This window comes from Centropristis striata, chromosome 24 (genome assembly GCF_030273125.1).
Source record: "Centropristis striata isolate RG_2023a ecotype Rhode Island chromosome 24, C.striata_1.0, whole genome shotgun sequence".
Taxonomy (NCBI): domain Eukaryota; kingdom Metazoa; phylum Chordata; class Actinopteri; order Perciformes; family Serranidae; genus Centropristis; species Centropristis striata.
This window is the reverse complement of record NC_081540.1, coordinates 20,594,922-20,614,245: the sequence shown is the minus strand read 5'-3', so window position 1 is coordinate 20,614,245 and position 19,324 is coordinate 20,594,922. Positions and strand designations below refer to the sequence as shown.

General features: G+C 35.3%; 2 protein-coding genes across 2 annotated transcripts; one reads left to right on the top strand and one right to left on the bottom strand.

Moving 5' to 3' along the window:
• Nucleotides 1-707: 707 nt before the first annotated feature.
• Nucleotides 708-7,297, top strand: LOC131962852 (protein jagunal homolog 1-B). The gene is made up of 4 exons (XM_059327945.1): nt 708-820; nt 2,546-2,643; nt 5,022-5,094; nt 6,763-7,297. Exons 2-4 carry the CDS (start codon nt 2,555-2,557, stop codon nt 7,150-7,152), a joined length of 552 nt encoding a protein of 183 aa, XP_059183928.1. The 5' UTR covers nt 708-820; nt 2,546-2,554; the 3' UTR covers nt 7,153-7,297.
• Nucleotides 7,298-8,425: 1,128 nt separating this feature from the next.
• Nucleotides 8,426-17,313, bottom strand: LOC131962854 (NF-kappa-B inhibitor zeta-like). Its single transcript, XM_059327947.1, has 10 exons — nt 17,145-17,313; nt 15,903-15,991; nt 15,352-15,683; nt 13,994-14,099; nt 13,777-13,923; nt 13,058-13,121; nt 12,806-12,975; nt 10,788-10,898; nt 10,540-10,707; nt 8,426-9,890 (listed from the first exon to the last, which is right to left on the bottom strand). Exons 1-10 carry the CDS (start codon nt 17,251-17,253, stop codon nt 9,852-9,854), a joined length of 1,335 nt encoding a protein of 444 aa, XP_059183930.1. The 5' UTR covers nt 17,254-17,313; the 3' UTR covers nt 8,426-9,851.
• Between the last annotated feature and the right edge of the window lie 2,011 nt (nt 17,314-19,324).

Genomic DNA, 19,324 nt, shown 5'->3' with positions numbered 1-19,324 from the left:
TATATATATTTTAATATATTATATATTTATATATATATATATTTTAATATATTATATATATATATATATATATATATATATATATATATATATATATATTATATACGGAAAGTATGACGTCTCACACTCTGATTGGCCAAACTCATTCTCGCTTTATCTCGCAAGTTCCCGTTATATATATATATATATATATTATATATATTATATATTTTAATAATTATTTAATATATTATATATATATATATATATATATTTTAATATATTATATATATATATATATATATATTATATTAAATAATTATTAAAATATATATATATAAATTAATATATATATATATTATATATATATATATATATATATATATATAATATATATATATTATTATATACATATATATATATATATGTATATAATAATATATATATATATCCATAGCAGACTGTGGTAAGTGCAATTACTGCTTGGTTTTAAGTTGGATTTTGTGGTTTTTATATAATTATTTCTCTGAAATAAAACAAAATTGAAATCTTAAACTTTGTCACAAGATAAAACAGACATCAATAAGTTCATTTTAGTTATAACTCAATTTTCCCCAAAAATGTAGTGACTGAAGTGAGGCTTTGTACGGCAGTATCCGTTGTCCCTTGTGCGAGAAGTAACGGGAACTTGCGAGATAAAGCGAGAATGACTTTGGCCAATCAGAGTGTGAGACGTCATACTTTCCGTGCCTTGATCCAGACAGCTAGCAGGTCTCCCTCATTCAACTTCAAGCAGCGTGTTTATGGTGTATTGCTTTTTATGAACAACTACAAATAAAAAGTAAGTGCTATAAACAGTAAGCATGCATATGTTTCCACTCATGTTACGTAACAGCGTCCAATTTATCTCAAGCTACCAGGCTAACACTTCCTTCTGCATGAGCTAACGCTACAGTAGCTAACAGTAGGCTATTATTAGCCTGTTAGCTCAGCTGTTAGCTGTTAGCTGTTAGCTCAGCTGTTAGCAGCCTTATATCCTGAATAAAACCACTTCGCTTCACCTGCTGACTTTAAAGAGGACACACGAAGTTTGAATCACATTTTCCATTCTGACTTGTTGATTGGGAAGACGTGGCAGGACAGTCACCGTCTCATAAACTAGCAATGCTAAGTTAGCAACGCTAGAAAATGAGAGTTAGATTCACTCAAGGGCAAAAAAAGTCTTCAGATCCTTTAAAAGTTTTATTCCTACACAGAGAAAATACTCTGTTACGAGCAAAAGGCCTGCTTTGATAATGTCACTGTAAAAGAATGCAATAAGAATCAAGGAAATGTGCAGAAATGATTAAAAGTGAAAGTAACCAGTGCAAAAAATATACTATTATATATTATATCTTGAGGTTATAGGTGGAGGTTATTATTATTATTATTTTTTACTATTTTACATCTGACTGCAACTGCTTATCATTTGCTCTATTAATTGGTTGATGTTTGTTGCTAAGCAAAAATGACAAAATATAAACAAGGAAATTATTTAGATAATTAAAAGATGTTCACATATGAGAATTTTGACATGTTTTTGTATTTTAAAAAATACTTCATGTGGCTTTTGTGCATATTTTCTTAATTCAGTAAACTAACAAGTAAACAAGTACCTTAATATAAGTACAGTGCTTGAGTAAATACATGTATTTGATCTTTGGATTAGGGCTGGGCGATATGGCCCTAAAAGAATATCACAATATTTCAGGCTATTTTTGCAATAACGATATTCTTGACGATATTAGGAAATACTTAAAAAGATATAGAAAATATGATTTTTTTTTAATAGTCTGTATAAATAATTAAAAATCTAAAATGTAGTTTGAAGTGCAAATCGCAACAGTTGCCAAATACAAAAAATTGACTCTTGACTCTTGAGTATGAGCAAATAATAAAAATAACCATTTAGGGGTATGGGGGCATATTTTAATGGAATTTTGTAAAGGAGATTAAAGGTTCTTGTATGTTTTATTTGTTTTAAGGCATCTTATTTTGACAGTCTTCTTGTAAGTTCTGTGGTGGATTCTGTTAACACACTGTGCTCTTATTTTGAAAGCTGCATGTGTTTAGCGACAGAGAGTAAGTAGCTTTTTGTGATTAAAACAACTTTAACCACTACATCAAGAAGTAGGAACGTTGCCAATATCATGATATGCATTTTTTTTAACCATAAAAAAAATATACCGATATTATCGTGAACGGTACGATATGGCACACCCCTACTTTGGATATATTGCTTTCAAGTAACAGCACTACAGCAGCGGTAAAGCATATAATGTACAGATTGATTCATCTTGCTTATTAAAACACAATCTTGTTGTAATGTTAAGATAAATTATTCTGACAATAATAAATACCTGCCTTGCAATCTGCAATAACATGCAGTATATAATGAAATCTTCTTAACCTCTGTATCATTTAGCCACCATTGCACTTTTTCCTCAACCATCTCATCCTCTGAAAGCGTTTTCTTCCTGCTTTGACGTGAAACGATGATGTTGAATTTGTTCTGTTTTGCTTCAAGGTCTCCACGATGGCGTCTCGAGCAGGTCCGAGAGCAGCAGGGACCGATGGCAGCGACTTCCAGCACCGGGAGCGGGTCGCCTCACATTACCAGATGAGGTAGGCTTTGTTTTTTTACCTTTTAAAGTGATAGAGTATTATGTAAGGCATAAGAAACAGGGGAGTGTCTATCAAGAGCTTAGGTTTAATTCAGCAGTCAAAGTGAGTTCATTAATTCATTAATCATATCAACATACAGGCGAGGGGTTAAGCTAACAGTAACAAATAGCCCAGTTTTATTTTAGTTCATGAAATAAAATCGTATTTTTTTCTGTCATTTCTGTTGCAAGCCAAAATGTTGAAAGAATGTGCAGTAACATATCCCAGTAAGCTGTGTTTCACTAAAATAAGTGAGGTAATATTACATATTACACATTACTTAACCCTCTGAATCACGCAGGTTTGAAAAGGCATGTTTTCTTTTAAAAATACGAGAAATTATGCCTCTTGTCAGGGAGAGAAACTGTAAAAACAGAAACGATCTTCAGATTTTAAGACTCATTCACGGAATAAATTTGTGTGATGATCGATTCCACCGGGAAAGAAAAATTATAAATAGTGATACTTCATCAAAATCACCATATTCTACAGGTCTCCTTTATATTGTCGCCAAAATGAAGGAGTTTACACTGACCAGATTCTAAAAAAACATATAATTTTGCATCCTTAGCACAACTGGAAGCCATGCTGATCAACAGTCAGGTGACCTGCCCAGTGTTTACACAGATCAGAGTGGAGAGGACAAGAGAAGTTTTAACTATACTGCCCTGCAAAGCCTAACAGCAGTAACTACATTTTTGGCCAAAATTGAGTTATAACTAAAAATGAAGTTATATCCTTGATGTCTGTTTTATCTTGTGACAAAGCTTTAGATTTCAGTTTTTCTTTATTTCAGAGAAATAATGATATAAAACCCCCAAAATCCAACTCAAAACCAAGCAGTAATTGCACTTACCATGGTCTGCTTTGGATATTTATACTAATTTAAACCTAAAAATAATAGAAGTTATAACTTTATTTGAAAGGGAAATTATTATCTAGATAGTGATGAAGTAAAAGAGTGAGATAAAATTATATTTAGACTAAAATATAACATTACTTTATAATATTAAGTCTAAAATACACAAAACTTTGAATAGAGTTGTTCAATACTTTTAAATACACTTATAGCAAAATCAATATGAAAATGTTTATTCACTGAAAACTAAATATAAAAGCTGAAAGACAACAACATTGTAGTTACTGCACTCTGTTTTTTCAATACTATTAGAACTTTTACAGCAAAACCAGAGTGCAGTAACTATGTTTTTGGGGTCAAAGGTCAAATAAATCGTCCTGATTTTTGAGCATAAAAATGACATCATCAATACATGTAGAAATAAGTGTCATATCACTGACCTACCTATAACCCATTTGGCTGGCCAGTTAAAACACGTTAAAAAACTTTAAAGCAGTTTTTTTTCAGTTTTTCCATTTGTGTAGTTACAGCAGTTAGACTTTGTAGGACAGTATACTGCCCTACAAAGTCTAACTGCTGTAACTACGCAAAGGGTAAAGCTGAGAAAAACTGCTTTAATGTTTTTTAACTGGCCAGCCAAATATGTAGATAAGTGATATGACACTTATTTCTACGTGTATTGATGATGTCATTTTTATGCTCAAAAATCATGATGATTTATTTGACCTTTGACCCCAAAAACGTAGTTACTGGATTGCTGTAAAAGGTTCTGATAGTAATGATTAACAGAGTGCAGTTACAATGTTGTCGTCTTCTTTCAGCTTTTATATTTTATTTTCAGTGAATAAACATTTTCAAACTGATTTTGTTATCACTGTATTTAAAAGTGTTTAACAACTCTATTCAAATATTTGCATATTTTAGACTTAATATTATAAAGAAATGTTATATTTTAGTCTTAATATAATGTTATCTCACTTTTTGACTTAATCACTATCGAGATAATAATTTCTCTATCAAATAAGCTTATAATTATTATTTTTATGTTTAAATGAATATATATATCCAAAGCAGATCGTGGTAAGTGCAATTACTGCTTGGTTTTTAGTCGGATTTTGTGCTTCTTATATCATTATTTCTCTGAAATAAAGCAAAATTTGAAATCTAAAACTTTGTCACAAGATGAAACAGACATCAAGGAGTTCATTTTTAGTTATAACTCAATTTTGCCCAAAATTTAGTTACTGCAGTTAGACTTTGTAGGGCAGTATAAGTTGTATATATTTTTTAATGATGAGATATTTTTCAGTTCTGAGTTGGACATAATGCAGTGAAAACGTGGCTAAAATCGTGACTAAAATGAGCAGAAAACACTTCAAATCTGTTGTGATTTGTTTTCCCGTGGAATATCAGCGAGCAGGCTGAACTCTTGAACTCGTGTTTGGTGTGTGACTGTGCCTGTGTGTCTCATTTGGCACAGCGTTGCCTTGAAGTCTGAAATCCGTAAACTCAACATCGTCCACGTGCTGGTCTGGGTGCTGATGGCCGCTCAGGTAAGACAAACCTTTAAAAAATATTTTCTTTGACTAACAGCAGAGCTAGTTGTTTTTTTTTGTTTTTTTTTTATTGGTGAAATGACGTAACAAACAGGTGACATGAGAGACAAATACATACAAATACATAACACAGGTGTATATGTGTGTGTGTGTGTGTTTGTGTGTGTGTGTGTGTGTGTGTGTGTGTGTGTGTGTGTGTGTGTGTGTGTGTGTGTGTGTGTGTATGTGGATGAGGGGCAGATGCTACGACATATGTATAAAAATATATAACATGGCTCATTTATATGTATCACACAATGAAAATAAATAGGCAAACAAAGCGAGAAGCGCTAACGAGAGAAAACAAATAAACAAGAAAATGACTAAAAAAGACACAAAATTACCAAAAAAAGGACAAATTGACTCAAAAAAGACACAAAATGACAGAAAAAATCCTAAATTACTTAAAGAAACAAAATGACCAAAAAGACACAGAATTTGAAAAAACAGTAAATTACTTTGAAAAAGACAGAATTACCAAAAAAGACACAGAATTAATTTTTAAAAAGACACAAAATGACAGAAAAAAACCTAAATTACTTAAAAAACAAACAAAATGACCAAAAAAAGACAGAAGTGTGTGTGCGTGTGTGTGTGTGTGGATGTGGATGTGGGGCAGATGCTACGACATATGTATAAAAATATATAACATGGCTCATTTATATGTATCACACAATGAAAATAAATAGGCAAACAAAGCAAGAAGCGCTAACGAGAGAAAACAAATAAACAAGAATAAATAAAATAACTAATTAAATAAATTTAAAAAAAATAAATAATAATAATAACAAAAAAAAGAGTAATATTGAAAATAATAACATATATCAGCAATTATATAACATATAATAACATATATAAAAATATAAAAAATAAATAAACAACATATAATATAATATATAATATCGTTAGCCTCATAGCATATTTGCCTAAGTCATATTTGAAAACAAGAAAAAACACAATTTTTAGTAAGCCCATTGGTATTTTTAATTGATATTGTAACAGTAAGTTCAAATAGAAGTGTGAACAAGTTTGCATAAAAAAATAAACACATCGTTTTCATAACAGATAAAAGTGACTTAGGCAGAATATGCCCTGACTAAGGCAATTTTTCTCTTACATATAAATAATGTAGTTTGGTTTGTATGTAGCGGCAAAAATGCCTAAGTCAAAGAGATGACTAAGGCAGAAAGTGATTTTGGACTCTAACAAGTGTTCTGATAGGGAGAACATAGGCAATAAATAATAGTTTTTGTGTCTTTTTTTGTCATTTTACATTGTTTTTTGTTCGTTTTGTGTCTTTTTTTTGTCATTTTACATTGTTTTTTGTTCGTTTTGTGTCTTTTTTTTGTCATTTTACTTTTTTTTGTCATTTTGTGTATTTTTTGGTAATTTTGCAAGTATTCTGATAGGTTGAGAACATAGGCAATAAGGCAGAAAGATGCAGCAGTGGTAGGAGAGTAAAGTTAGGCAGATATCACAATTTGGCCAAAATATGACTTAGGCAATTATGCTATGAGGCTAACGATATAATAATACAGGGGGATGGGAGACATCTTACACAGTGACAACAACATAATACGTGGCAGCAGAGCTAGTTATAACGCTTCATTGTGAATCTTCTCTCAGGTGACAGTGAGCCAGTTGAGCCTGGTGTCCCACAAGGTGGTGGCGTCTCCGTACCAGTGGGAGTACCCGTACCTGCTGAGCATCATCCCCACCGTCTTCAGCTTCTTGGCGTTGCCGCGTAACAACATCAGCTACCTGGTCATCTCCATGATCAGCTCCGGGCTGTTCTGCGTGGCGCCGCTGATCTATGGCAGCATGGAGATGTTCCCCGTGGCGCAGCAGCTCTTCCGCCACGGCAAGGCCTACCGCTTCATCTTCGGCTTCTCCGCCGTGACGGTGATGTACCTGGTGATCGTCATCGCGGTGCAGGTGCACGGCTGGCAGATCTACTACAGCAAGAAGCTGCTGGACCAGTGGTTCACCAGCACGCAGGACAAGAAGAAGAAATGAGCGCTGAGGCAACATGGTCTCACAGGAATCCGTGGAATAGCCACGGAATCGCTCAAATTTCCGAGAAACTGACACGGATTTGGCTACAATGCAAGTTAATGCCAGTCATATCCCGTGGCTATTCCAACATACAAAGTGATTATGTACATTCACTGAGTGAATATTTAGAAAATAAAACATATATTTCTGGCTAGAAATGTGATCAAAATCCATTTTTATGCAGAAACTAAGTCAAAATATAGATTTTTTCACTAAAAATGAGAGAACTGTCCGCCATGTTTTTTGTTCTGACCACCGGGACCTTGAAAGTCACGTGACTTGGAACAAACCAATAGGAACAAATATCCATGGAATAGCCACGGGATATGACTGTCATTAACTTGCATTGTAGCGAAATCCGTGGCTATTTCACGGATTTCTGTGAGACCAGGTTGGCTGAGGCCTGTGTGGACAAGTGATGTCAGTGGCTGAACTGGTGGATTGAGCCAGCCAAGACCAAGAAGAGACTCAAAAGTGTTGTGGTCCTTCATCTTTTTCTATATTTATATTTGACAGTGAAAATCATTTCCCAGACTGCTTGTGCCATCTCTCTGTACATTAATCCTACAAAAGAATAAGGTAATGTTATCTGTTTGCACCTCATTATTTTAGGTACTGACGCTGTAAACAGACCTGGAAGAATATTGCAAATGTGAGTTGATGTTTTGGAAACGAATCCCAAAATAAATTTGAATATTTAAACTTGATCGTCAACTTTTCTGCACATGTTTGATGTCATTCTGTGTTTGGAAGTTTTTATGCACCTGCGTCAATGAGTTCCAACGAAGTGTCTGACCTTTCAAGCTCTATTGTGTGTTGTAAAAACACACCCTGTAGGGCAGGGGTCTCCAACTCAAATTACATGGGGGTCGCTGCAGGCAGTATCAAAATGACCAAAAAAAGACACAAAATGACTAAAAAAGACACAAAATGACCAAAAAAAGACACAAAATAACCAAAAAAAGACACAAAATGACCAAAAAAACACACAAAATGACTAAAAAAGACACTACACCAAAAAAAGACACAAAATGACCCAAAAAACAAACAAAATGACAAAAAAAAGACAGAATTACCAAAGAAGACACAAAATTATTAAAAGACACAAAATTACCCAAAAAAAGACACAAAATGACTAAAAAAGACACAAAATTACCAAAAAAAGACACAAAATTACCCAAAAAAGACACAAAATGACAGGAAAAAAAACCTAAATTACTTAAAAAACAAACAAAGTGACAAACAAAAAAGACAGAATTACCAAAGAAGACGCAAAATTACCCAAAAAAGACACAAAATTACCCCAAGAAATACACAAAATTACCAAAAAAAAGTAATTAAAGGGACCTTCCACACACAACACGGTAAAGTGCCATTCATATAGAACTCATTTAACTTTCATATCAAGGTGAGGGCCACAAAATATCGTCACAAGGGCTGCAATTGGCCCGCGGGCCGCGAATTTGCGACCCATGCTGTAGGGCGAGGCATGTGTGAGGAGTTAAAAAAGGTCACAGCTGAGAAAGCACATGAGGTTAAAGAACCAATGCTTTTAAATATGATTTATGAATCCAGAAACAGTTTTGGAAACTGTTTCAGGTGATGTTTGCAAGTAGGATTAGGTGGAAATTAAGTGCATTTAAATAATTAAAACAGTATATACTATGAAAGAAAAATTAAAGTTTCACTGCGAAGAAACAAGAAAATTTTTTTTGTAATTTACTTTATTTTATATATACCGGTATACCACAAACAGATTAAAAGTAATTTCAAAATATTGACATGTTGTATAACATTTCCATACAAGTCAACAACAAAAAAATATGTGCATAATAAAATGTGTGTTCAGAATTTGTCAACACAAAGCTTGCCAAAAGCACTTTCAATATCTATTGATAGCAATATAATCTCTATTTATTATACATATGATGCTATTAAAACAGATCTACAATCATTTTATGATCCAAAATAACACTAAAAGCAATAATAAGCAGTTTAAACTTCTGGTATGAACTTCATTGTTTCTTCACAACTATTCATGATATTAAACCTTTAAGAAAACACATGCACATTTTTTAATAAACAGTATACAATGGTCTAAAATAAACCTGCAACATTTAAACTGGTTATATATTTCTAAATATGAAGCATAACATTTCCTTTCACCTGAAGCACATAAACCAAAATCATGCAACAAAAGGTTATAACAGTGAATTCTCTTCAAACAGTTTCATTAAAATAAAGATTGATTCCAAAATAACTTTAATTATCTGCATAAAACGATAAAAACAAATCATAAGGTGACACTTTAATAAGGGTGCAAATGCATGAATTTATGCTTCATATTCCTGTAAAAACAAATACTAATTTGATCGCATATCAACTAATGTATTACAGATTGTTAACAAAGAATGAATGCATTAATTCATGCATTAAATCATGAGTCCTGCATTAGTTAAACTTACTAATTAATGAACAACATGATTTTACTGCTATTATAAAGTGTAATTATTCATATCCTCACTTTCTCTTTTACATTACATTACATGGTAATGAACAATATTTTCATGTTTCCTTGAAACAACAAGCATCTGCCTTGTTATGGCAAATGATAATATGATAATATATTCGACCGTCTGACTGACAGTGGGTTTGAGCACTTAAGCATGACAATATCTCCCTTTCAGAACCTGCAGCACCTGGAAAAAAGAAAGGCATAAGTCACTATCAAACTGACTTATTTTTTGCTTAATGACCTGAATATTAAGATAAGACTGATTAGATCAGGGGTGTCAGACTCTGGCGAGGCAATACCAAATTATTATCTTATTATTGTACTATAAAAGCTGACCCGCCGGTATTATGCGGCGCATTTACAGCTAATACTACAAATCCCACAATGCCCTGCTGTTGTGTTGGCGCGTCAATCAGGACAGGACCCAGAAACGCTCCTCTGTGACAGTCGTCATAGCAACCTCAAGCTAGAGCTGTCTCCCAGCTACCCCTTCCCAAAAATGGAGAAAAGAAAGGCAGAATTTATTAACCTGTTGAAAAAGTTTATTTTGATATTTAAATCAGAAGGATGCAAATAGAAAAGAGGCATACGATTTTTATTTAATTTTTATTTAATAAATTAATGACATTTTTTATTGGAAATTTGATTTTGCATGTCTGCACTATTTAGTTATATATTGTATGTTTATAAGCGTTGCTGGTTCCATATTTAATGTTAAAGCAAAACATGTTTGGTATATATTAAAAGGTTTATTTGTTCAAAGTTTAAAATTTTGGCCCATTGTGTATTTGAGTTTGACACCCCTGGGTTAGATATTGAAGTGTCACGTCTACCTTTTCACCAATGGGTCCTTCAGGCACCAGCTGAGACGGCAGCTCGTTGTCATGGTTCCTGGCCCCGGGGTCGGCGCCTTTCCTCATCAGCAGCTTCACTGCTTCCACTTGAGCTGCGTGCTTTTGCAAAGAGCTGGCAATGTGCAGGGCTGTGTTTCCACTGAATGTCTGAAATACAAATGCACGTTATTATAAGTTTATCCCCCACACACACACACATTTTGTTACTTGAGTTTCTTTACAATTACCTTCACATTTACAACTGACAGTGAAGTCGGCTGGTCAAGGAAAATGCTTAGCAGCTCCACATTTGCTTCCTCAGCTGCCATGACAAGACACGTTCTTCCACTTTTTAGATCCTGCAGAAATTAAATATAAACACTGCATGAGAGCAAGATATTTATCACAAGACACAAAATGACTAAAAAAGACACAAAAAGACCAAAAAAAGACGCAAAATGACCAAAAAAAGACACAAAATGACAGGAAAAAAACCCTAAATTACTTAAAAAACAAGCAAAATGACCAAAAAAAGACAGAATTACCAAAGAAGACACAAAATTATTAAAAGACACAAAATTACCCAAAAAAGACACAAAATCACAAAAAAAAATACACAAAATTACCAAAAAAAAGTAATTAAAGGGACCTTCCACACACAACACGGTAAAGTGCCATTCATATAGAACTCATTTAACTTCACCTGAAACAGTTTTGGATAACTGTTTCAGGTGATGTTTGCAAGTAGGGTTAGGTAGAAATTAAGTGCATTTAAATAATTAAAACAGTATATACGATGAAAGAAAAATTAAAGTTTCACTGTGAAAAAACTTTTTTTTTGTAATTTACTTTATTAAAACGATAATAAACAAAAACAAATCATAAGGTGACACTTTAATAAGGGTGCAAAAGCATGAATTTATGCTTCATATTCCTGTAAGAACAAATACTAATTTGTGCCTGAAGATATTTATCTCAGACTTAAAGTGCGCTTTTTTTTTTTTACTCCGCCGTCAGACAGCCCTGTTTAAGTTTACATGAAGGGAAATAAAGCTAAATAAATAAATGTCTATAGCCGAGTTTAGGTACTTTCTGAGCCGCTACTAACTAGTTGACACCGATTAGATAAGGTCAAGGCAGCCATTTTTCGTGCATGCATGCGTCATTTACAGTATATGGTGCAAACTGGACTCTGAGGGGTTAACAGCTGAGGCTGACTGCAGCTGGGAGAGACTGCTGCGGGAGGACTGGGCCGCTTGTGAGTGCTTTGGGACGGCGCCTGGTACTCGTTAAGAAGAGTAGAAACAGGTCTCCTAAACTTTTTCTGGTATTATTCTCCAATAATACCAGAAAAAGTTTAGGAGACTTGTTTCTACTCTTCTGCAACCACAAAGTTGCTAGATTTGTTGCTTTTTAGAGACCGAAGGAGTCTGAATAGTCACTAAATATAGCAACATAGTCACTATGTTGGCAACTCTGGGAACAGAGGCCGAGGGGAACTAACTAGTGGGCGGAGCCAAAATACACGGCCACTTTACAAAAAGTACTCAAACAGTACTCAGTGGAAACACGCCTTAAGCCACCAGACTCCATTGTGAAAAACACAAATTTTCCCCCGCAGGACATGCAGATTCAGATTCACCATAGTCTCACAATAACAAAAATAAACTAAGGTCACATATAGAGTCTGGTGAGATTCAGTGGTGAAGTTGAACAACATTGTTGAATTTTTCATTTGGTTTGGTTTGCGTCCCATATCAAGGTCATTTAAATGTGTGAAATGTGAGGGAAAAAGCTGACACTTTAATGTCTTGTTGGCAGACTTTTTTTTTCACTTTTATGTGGCATTGATTGTGTGATTAGCCACCATTCTGTTGCTAAATCATTTTTAGGAATTTGTTTTTTTTGTGTATTGTGATCGTCTGACCATATTTGGATAAGGACCTTTATTTTATCATTAGACCACGTCTGTCCATGAGTCTTTTTTAGAGCCTGCTACTACCTTGTCAGCCCAATTTAACCTAGAATGCTCTGTGGTTTGGTTTGCTTCCTACGAACCAAACTGTGGTACGCTTGGAAGCGAAACCGAGTTCCCCCGTTTTTTAGCGGAACCAGAGTTCGTTTGAGCGTTCACACCAGTAAAACCAAATGCATTATCCAACAAAACCCACCAGCAGTTAACTCTAACCAAACCACTAAATAAAGGACACTAAAATTGTGTTTGTGGGCCAAAAGTCAAGTTCTCTTCAGCAGTTTCAACAGTTACCTTTGTCCTACAGGAGGCGCCCATGAGCAGCAAAGTCTGAATACACTCAACATACATCTTGGTCCTCTGCACCAGCTCCTTCACCATGTAGGAAACAGGATTCCCCAGACTCCTCAGCTCTCTAACAGCACCGTTGTGAGACTGGACTGCTGCATGTAGCGGAGTTAGACCTCCAGACAGAGAACGGTAGCATTCGATCACAATCTGGCTTTACATAAGCATCATAAATACAAGAACTTAATAAATACTCACCATCATAATTGAACATTTCAATATCAATCGACTGCCCACTCCCCATTAGAGTCCTCCAGATGCTCTGTGGAGGAAATATGTGTTGAGAAGCCAGAAACATGACGGCTCAAAGGTCTATGGCAACCAAACACCTGATAAGCTAATATATCTTTGTGTTTAATTTTTACACCTACAGTTACATATTAACCTGGCAGATAGATAAGCTGCAGTAAGTGCTGGTGACTCAAGCAGGTGTAGATTTGACTTAAGGGTTTAAGCATGATTTTTAAGTTCTAAAAGCCAATTTCCCAGGAAATAGAAACTTTTTTTCAAATAATATAGCGTGAAATAAAACATGCTTCCAAAAATATGTTTGGCAAGTTTTTTAAATTAGCTATTGTTGTAATATGTGGCTCTTTTCCTGGATCAGATCAAGTCGCCGAACTAACGGAAGAAAACTTGTAAATTCAGGGGATAATTTCACACTTATCAGCTTGTTATGAACCTGCTTCATGAAGACTTATGATCCATGAGAGACAGCATGAGAACAACAAAAAGAACTGGAATTTCTTGTTGTTGTGGCAGCTTAATTTTATGTCAGTTAAAATTCAACCAAACTTTAAGGATTGTAAAAACTTGAATGAATTTGAGGTATTCTTGCCCAATCTTGGATACATTTGGGTCATAATCAAACATGGTACAAGTGCATTTTATTACATGCTAAAAGCAGTACTTGTTACCTGAAGACTGAGAAAATGGCCTTTCTCAGCACACAGGTGCAAAGGAGAACGACCCCAGAAGTCTCGAGTGTTTATCTGGGCTCCATGTTGCAGCAGGTCTTGGACGATGAGGTGCTGATTGGTGGCAGCTGCTATCTGAAGAGCCGTCTGAGCACAAAGACACTCGTTAGATGTGTGTTATGAACTGAAAACATATAACCTTGTTGTGAGTTTGTACCTGTCCGTTGTGCTCTTTCATGTCCAGAGAGCCAGACTGAGCCATTTTTGAAGCGAGCACATAAGCCAGAGCCCGTCTACCTTGTGCCACTGCTATGTGAAGATATCTGACAGTTGGAATAGAAAACGGACAATTACAATTTAGAAATTGGGATCCCAAAATGAGTTCCCAACTGGGAAAAAATCCAATCTATCCGTTTAACACAATGTTGCTTCAACACTGGATACATGTATTTTTGGTATGCGGTAACATAAGGCGCATTTCCATTAGGTCCTTTTCCCTCTAGTGAGCTGCTATCGGTGTAGCTTGGGAGAGAGGATCCAACCAAGATCTTCCCAACTGTACAGGTTAGCGGCTCAGAAAGTACCTGCCTCGGGTAGGTATTTTTTGAGCTGCCACTAAGCAGCAATTACAGCGAGAGGACTGGGCCGCTTGTTAGTGCTTTGGGACGAAGCCTGCTACTCGTTAAGAAGAGTAGGAATAAGTCTCCAATAACACCAGGAAAAGTCGCTAGATTTGTCGCTAGTCGATTTTTGAAAAAGAGTCACTAGCAGGGTCTGAATAGTTATTAAATATAGTGACAAAGTCGCTACGTTGCAACTTGCAACACGCGCTGGACTCCGTTGGTTAGCCGCTACAAAAGTCCCTCTATGGCATGGGTCTCAAACCTGCGGCCCGCGGGCCAATTGCGGCCCTCATAATGATATTATGTGGCCCCCACCTTGATATGAAAGTTTAATGTGAGTTTATAGGTATGGTACTTTACCGTGTTGTGTGGGGGAGGTCCCTTTAACTACTTTTTGGGTAATTTTGTGTCTTTTTTTTGTGGTAATTTTGTGTCTTTTTTTTATAATTTTGTCTCTTTTTAAAAAAATGATTGTGTGTGTTTTTTAAATAATTTTGTGTCTTTTTTCGTAATATTTTGTATAGGCCTATATATATATATTGTAATTCTGTGTTTTTTTGGTCATTTTGTTTCTTCTTTAAGTAATTTAGTCTTGGGTCATTTTGTGTCTTTTTAAAATGATTTTGTGTCTTTTTTGGTAATTCTGTGTATTTTTTTGGTAATTTTGTGTCTTTTTAAAGTCATTTAGTGTTTTTCTGTCATTTTGTGTCTTTTTTTGTTGTTGTAATTTTGTGTCTTTTTTTGGTTATTTGGATACTGCCTCCAGCGGCCCCCAGGTAATTTGAGTTTGAGACCCCTGCTCTATGGGAACAGAGGCTGAGGAGAACTAACTAATGGGCGTAGCCAAAACATTGCTTTCCAAAAAGTACTCAAAAGTACCCAGTCGACCAGGCTGCCTCTTCCCAACTCTGTTATCTCTATCAGGAGTTCAGCTTTCCTCATCTATACATACGTGTCACCATCTGCATCTTGCATGGCCAGCACCTCAGGAGAAACTCCTCCTATCTTCTGCATCTCTCGCTGTATTTGCCAGTGAAATAAAGTCATTTTCACTTCACCAGTCGGGGCCATTTGTCCCTGCAGAGCCAGACGTTGCGGTTGTTGTTGTTGGGGAATGTGGCCGTTTTCATGAGAGGCAAAGAGGAAATCACTGGTAAAAACATCGTAGTGAACTGGTCCTGCAGGTTCCAGCAGGTGTGGACTCAGGTCGCTGCTGAAAGTTTCAGATTTTGGAGATTTCGACTTATGGATCATGTTGTTTTCGTCGTGCAAGCAGTTCCATTTCTGAAAGAGAAATGGGTTATTGTTGTTGCGTGTAAATGATTTGCATACTAAACTTCTTCCTCATACTTAAACTTTTTCCTCCTCATGAACTAAACTAGACAGGCAAACACGTTTCATAACATACTGTATATATAACAGGTAAAACACTATAATGTTCTTCTTCCTCAATCCAAAAACATGTCTAATCATGTTTTATGCTTGTACAAACACAGTTAGTACCTGGCGTCTCATCATGAGCAGTTCTTTCACTGTCTTCTTGTGCACATTCTGGGCGTATTCTGCTGGCCTGGCACCAGGGACAGGAAAGCCTCGGGGGTAAAAAACAGACTGGTATCAGTGCCAACTCTACAAATATGCATTAAAAATTGTTCTTAGGGAAAAGCATCAATTCTGTAGGGAAGAAAAACCCACTGTGTGCTATTATGGACAATATTAGAGAATATAAAATGCATAATGTGTGGTATCATTTCAATCTTTACTGTATTTTTTTTATGTTAATGTCAGATAAATAAAATCAGATTGTGAGGTAAATGTATGGAATAATTTGGACGATGAGATTAAATAGAACTTAAAAAACTGTATTAAAAAATTGGAAAATATTGGAAAATATTGTATCATGTTCTGGGATTATTGTTTTGCCTTTTAATATGCATTTTTAGTTTGGATTTTTTTATAATGTAAAATTGGTGATCTGTTTCATTCTGAAGCTTTTTCAAAACCAACATGGCTCAGTTCAAAATTATAGATATTTATCGAAATGTAAGTAATTTCTTCTAATATATATAAGCATATTTTTTGAAGCAAATAGGAAACAATAAGACATGATATGTACAAATTAGTCCATCCTACTCGTTTTCAGACATTTCATTTCAATGTTTAGGGTATTTTTATTTTCATTTTTCTGTCATGTCTGAAAGAAAATTCTAGGAATAAATAGCATACAACAAAAATAGCTCATAAGAGTTTAATTTAAGAGCTGATATCTAGCCATTTTCCCTTTCCGTTTTCTTGATAATAACCAAAATCATTATCAAGAAAACCATGAAAAATGGCTAGATATCAGCTCTTATGGGCTATTTTTGTTGCAAATGTACCTTTAGTTGTACCAGGCATTAAAATGAACAAGAAAGCAAGGAGAGGTTTTCCATGACTGTAAATGATACAGAAAAAAAGGCACAAAATCTCCCTCTGAAGATCAGAAGGCTCTCAGTAATGTCAAATACCTCAAAATTGTACTTCAATACAGTTCTTGGGTAAATAAAAAGATTCAGAGTCAAGGCTTTACTTTCATAATGTACATTATCGCCTAAGGGTAAACTTTGCTAGATTTTAAAATAACTTAGTTGTGTTAAAGTGATGTCATGAAGTATTCTAATAGCAGTAAGTACTTCCTCATTGTCCTGTGTGGGATGAAATGTTAAGCGTATGTTTGTGTATTCATATGGAATAACTTGAACTAACCTTTGTTCTGGTTGAAGTTTGTCCCCATCGGCAGGATCTGGTTTCCTCCGGTGTGGTTCCCTCCTGGATCCACCATGTTTAAGGAATCATTTATGAACACGCAGCTCATACTGGGAACTTTTTGAGTCCTTCTCCCTGAAACCAGGAATGTAAATTGGCTGTCAACACACTGAGTCAGGTGTCAACGACAGGAGTGTTATAACAAAATGCCTGACTCACCTGTGTGTTTGTGCCTTTTTCGTCGTCACCGCAAGGTCAGAAATGAGGAACAAGTGGCACACAGATCGTCCCACACCTGACTCAACTTCCTGGTTGACAAGATAAAATAAATTGTTTTTTGTTACAACTTAAAGTTATTAATTGAAATAATGTGTATAAAGTGCAATTTACTTTCTGTTTTTTTTTTGGGTGCCAAATCTGCAAATAGACTTAAAAGTTTCAGTCCACGACTCAAACTGAAAAACGAGGTATTGTGGATCAGTTAATATGTAAATTAGCATTTGGTCGATAAGCAAATGTGCAAAACAGCCTTTTTTAGCGAATCATTAACTAAACTGCAGAGCGAACAAGAAAAAAAAGGTTGTTATGTTACATAAAACAGACAAAAACTGTTGTAAATCTACTATTTTGTAACTTTTTTGAGTGACATTTACAGATAAATGATGTTTTGACATGAAGACTTACTGCCCAAGCTGTTCATCACCATCAGAAAGAAGCCTCGGTGTCTTGAAAAGTCCTGACGTACACTAACTTGAAGTGCAGGTATTGAATTACTTGCTTTTATTATTTGCTGAAACCACTCCCAGAGCTCCCATTGTTGGGATTTCCCCCATGAAGAAAGGCAGGTTGTGACTGGCTTGAGTGTAGAGGAAATAAGTAACTGAACAGAGAAGTGAAAGGTGTTGGCAGTCAGTGATTAAATGGATATAAATTATATTTTATTTTGTCGAAACCACCCTCAGTATCTGGATAGGAGAGCACATGGGAATGTCAGGCCCTGTCAGCTTTTTCACTTCTCTTTCTTCTCAGGGCGCTACAATTTGATTTAAATAAAAACTCATCAGTGATATAATATCATATCAGTTAGGATTTCACATTTCTTGTTGTGTACTTTTCAACAGGTTGATTTGGGGAGCAGCAGTTTGAAGCCAGTGTGTGAAAGAGGAGGTGAAGATTTGCAGCTCTTTTATTCATCCAACAGATGGCGCTGTTCGTCTCATAAGCATTAACTGTATAATAAGGGTTTTGTTTCTGTTTGTTTTTTTAATTTGTAGAATTTTGTGTATTGACCAATATTTAGCAGTTTTAGGTATTTCAAAATTTGACCAATTTTGACATGCTATAGTATAACTTTTTTTTGAGGGGGTCACTTTTGGACATCCCAAAATATGGTGTTTTTCTGTAATTTCTGCCCATATTATGCTCTAATATGTATCAACAGACCCATTGTAAGCAGTTTTAGGCATTTTAAGATTTCACCAATTTTGACCAAAATCGACATGGGGGAGTATGACTTTTTTTTGGGGGAGGTCATTTTGGAAATCCCCAAATATGGTGTTTTTCTGTCATTTCTGCCCATATTATGCTCTAGTATATATCAACAGACTATCATTGACCCATTTTAAGCAGTTTTAGGCATTTTAAGATTTCACCAACTTTGACCACAATGGACATACTATAGTATGACTTTTTTTTTTGAGGGGGTCATTTTGGAAATCCCAAAATATGGTGTTTTTCTGTTATTTCTGGCCATATTATACTCTAATATACAGACTGTAATTGGCCCATTTTAAGCAGTTTTAGGCATTTTATAATGTGTCCAATTTTGCCCCAAATCGACATACTATAGTATGACTTTTTTTTCAGGGGGTCACTTTTGGACATCCCAAAATATGGTGTTTTTCTGTCATTTCTGGCCATATTATGCTCTAATATGTATCAACAGACTATAATTGACCCATTTCAAGCAGTTCGGCCTCCCTGTGATCCTGCAGTTCCCAGGATGCACTTCAAAGGATGGTGTTTCCATTCAGCGCTCTCCTGTCAAGACCATTTGCATGCTGTCTGCTCTGGTCTCATATGTGGCCTCACTCCTGTTTAACAAGAGGATCCTTCCTGAGAGGCTGGACGTGTTCAAGGTGAAGTCACAGGAAGCACCAGCAGATGGTGACAGAGACTCT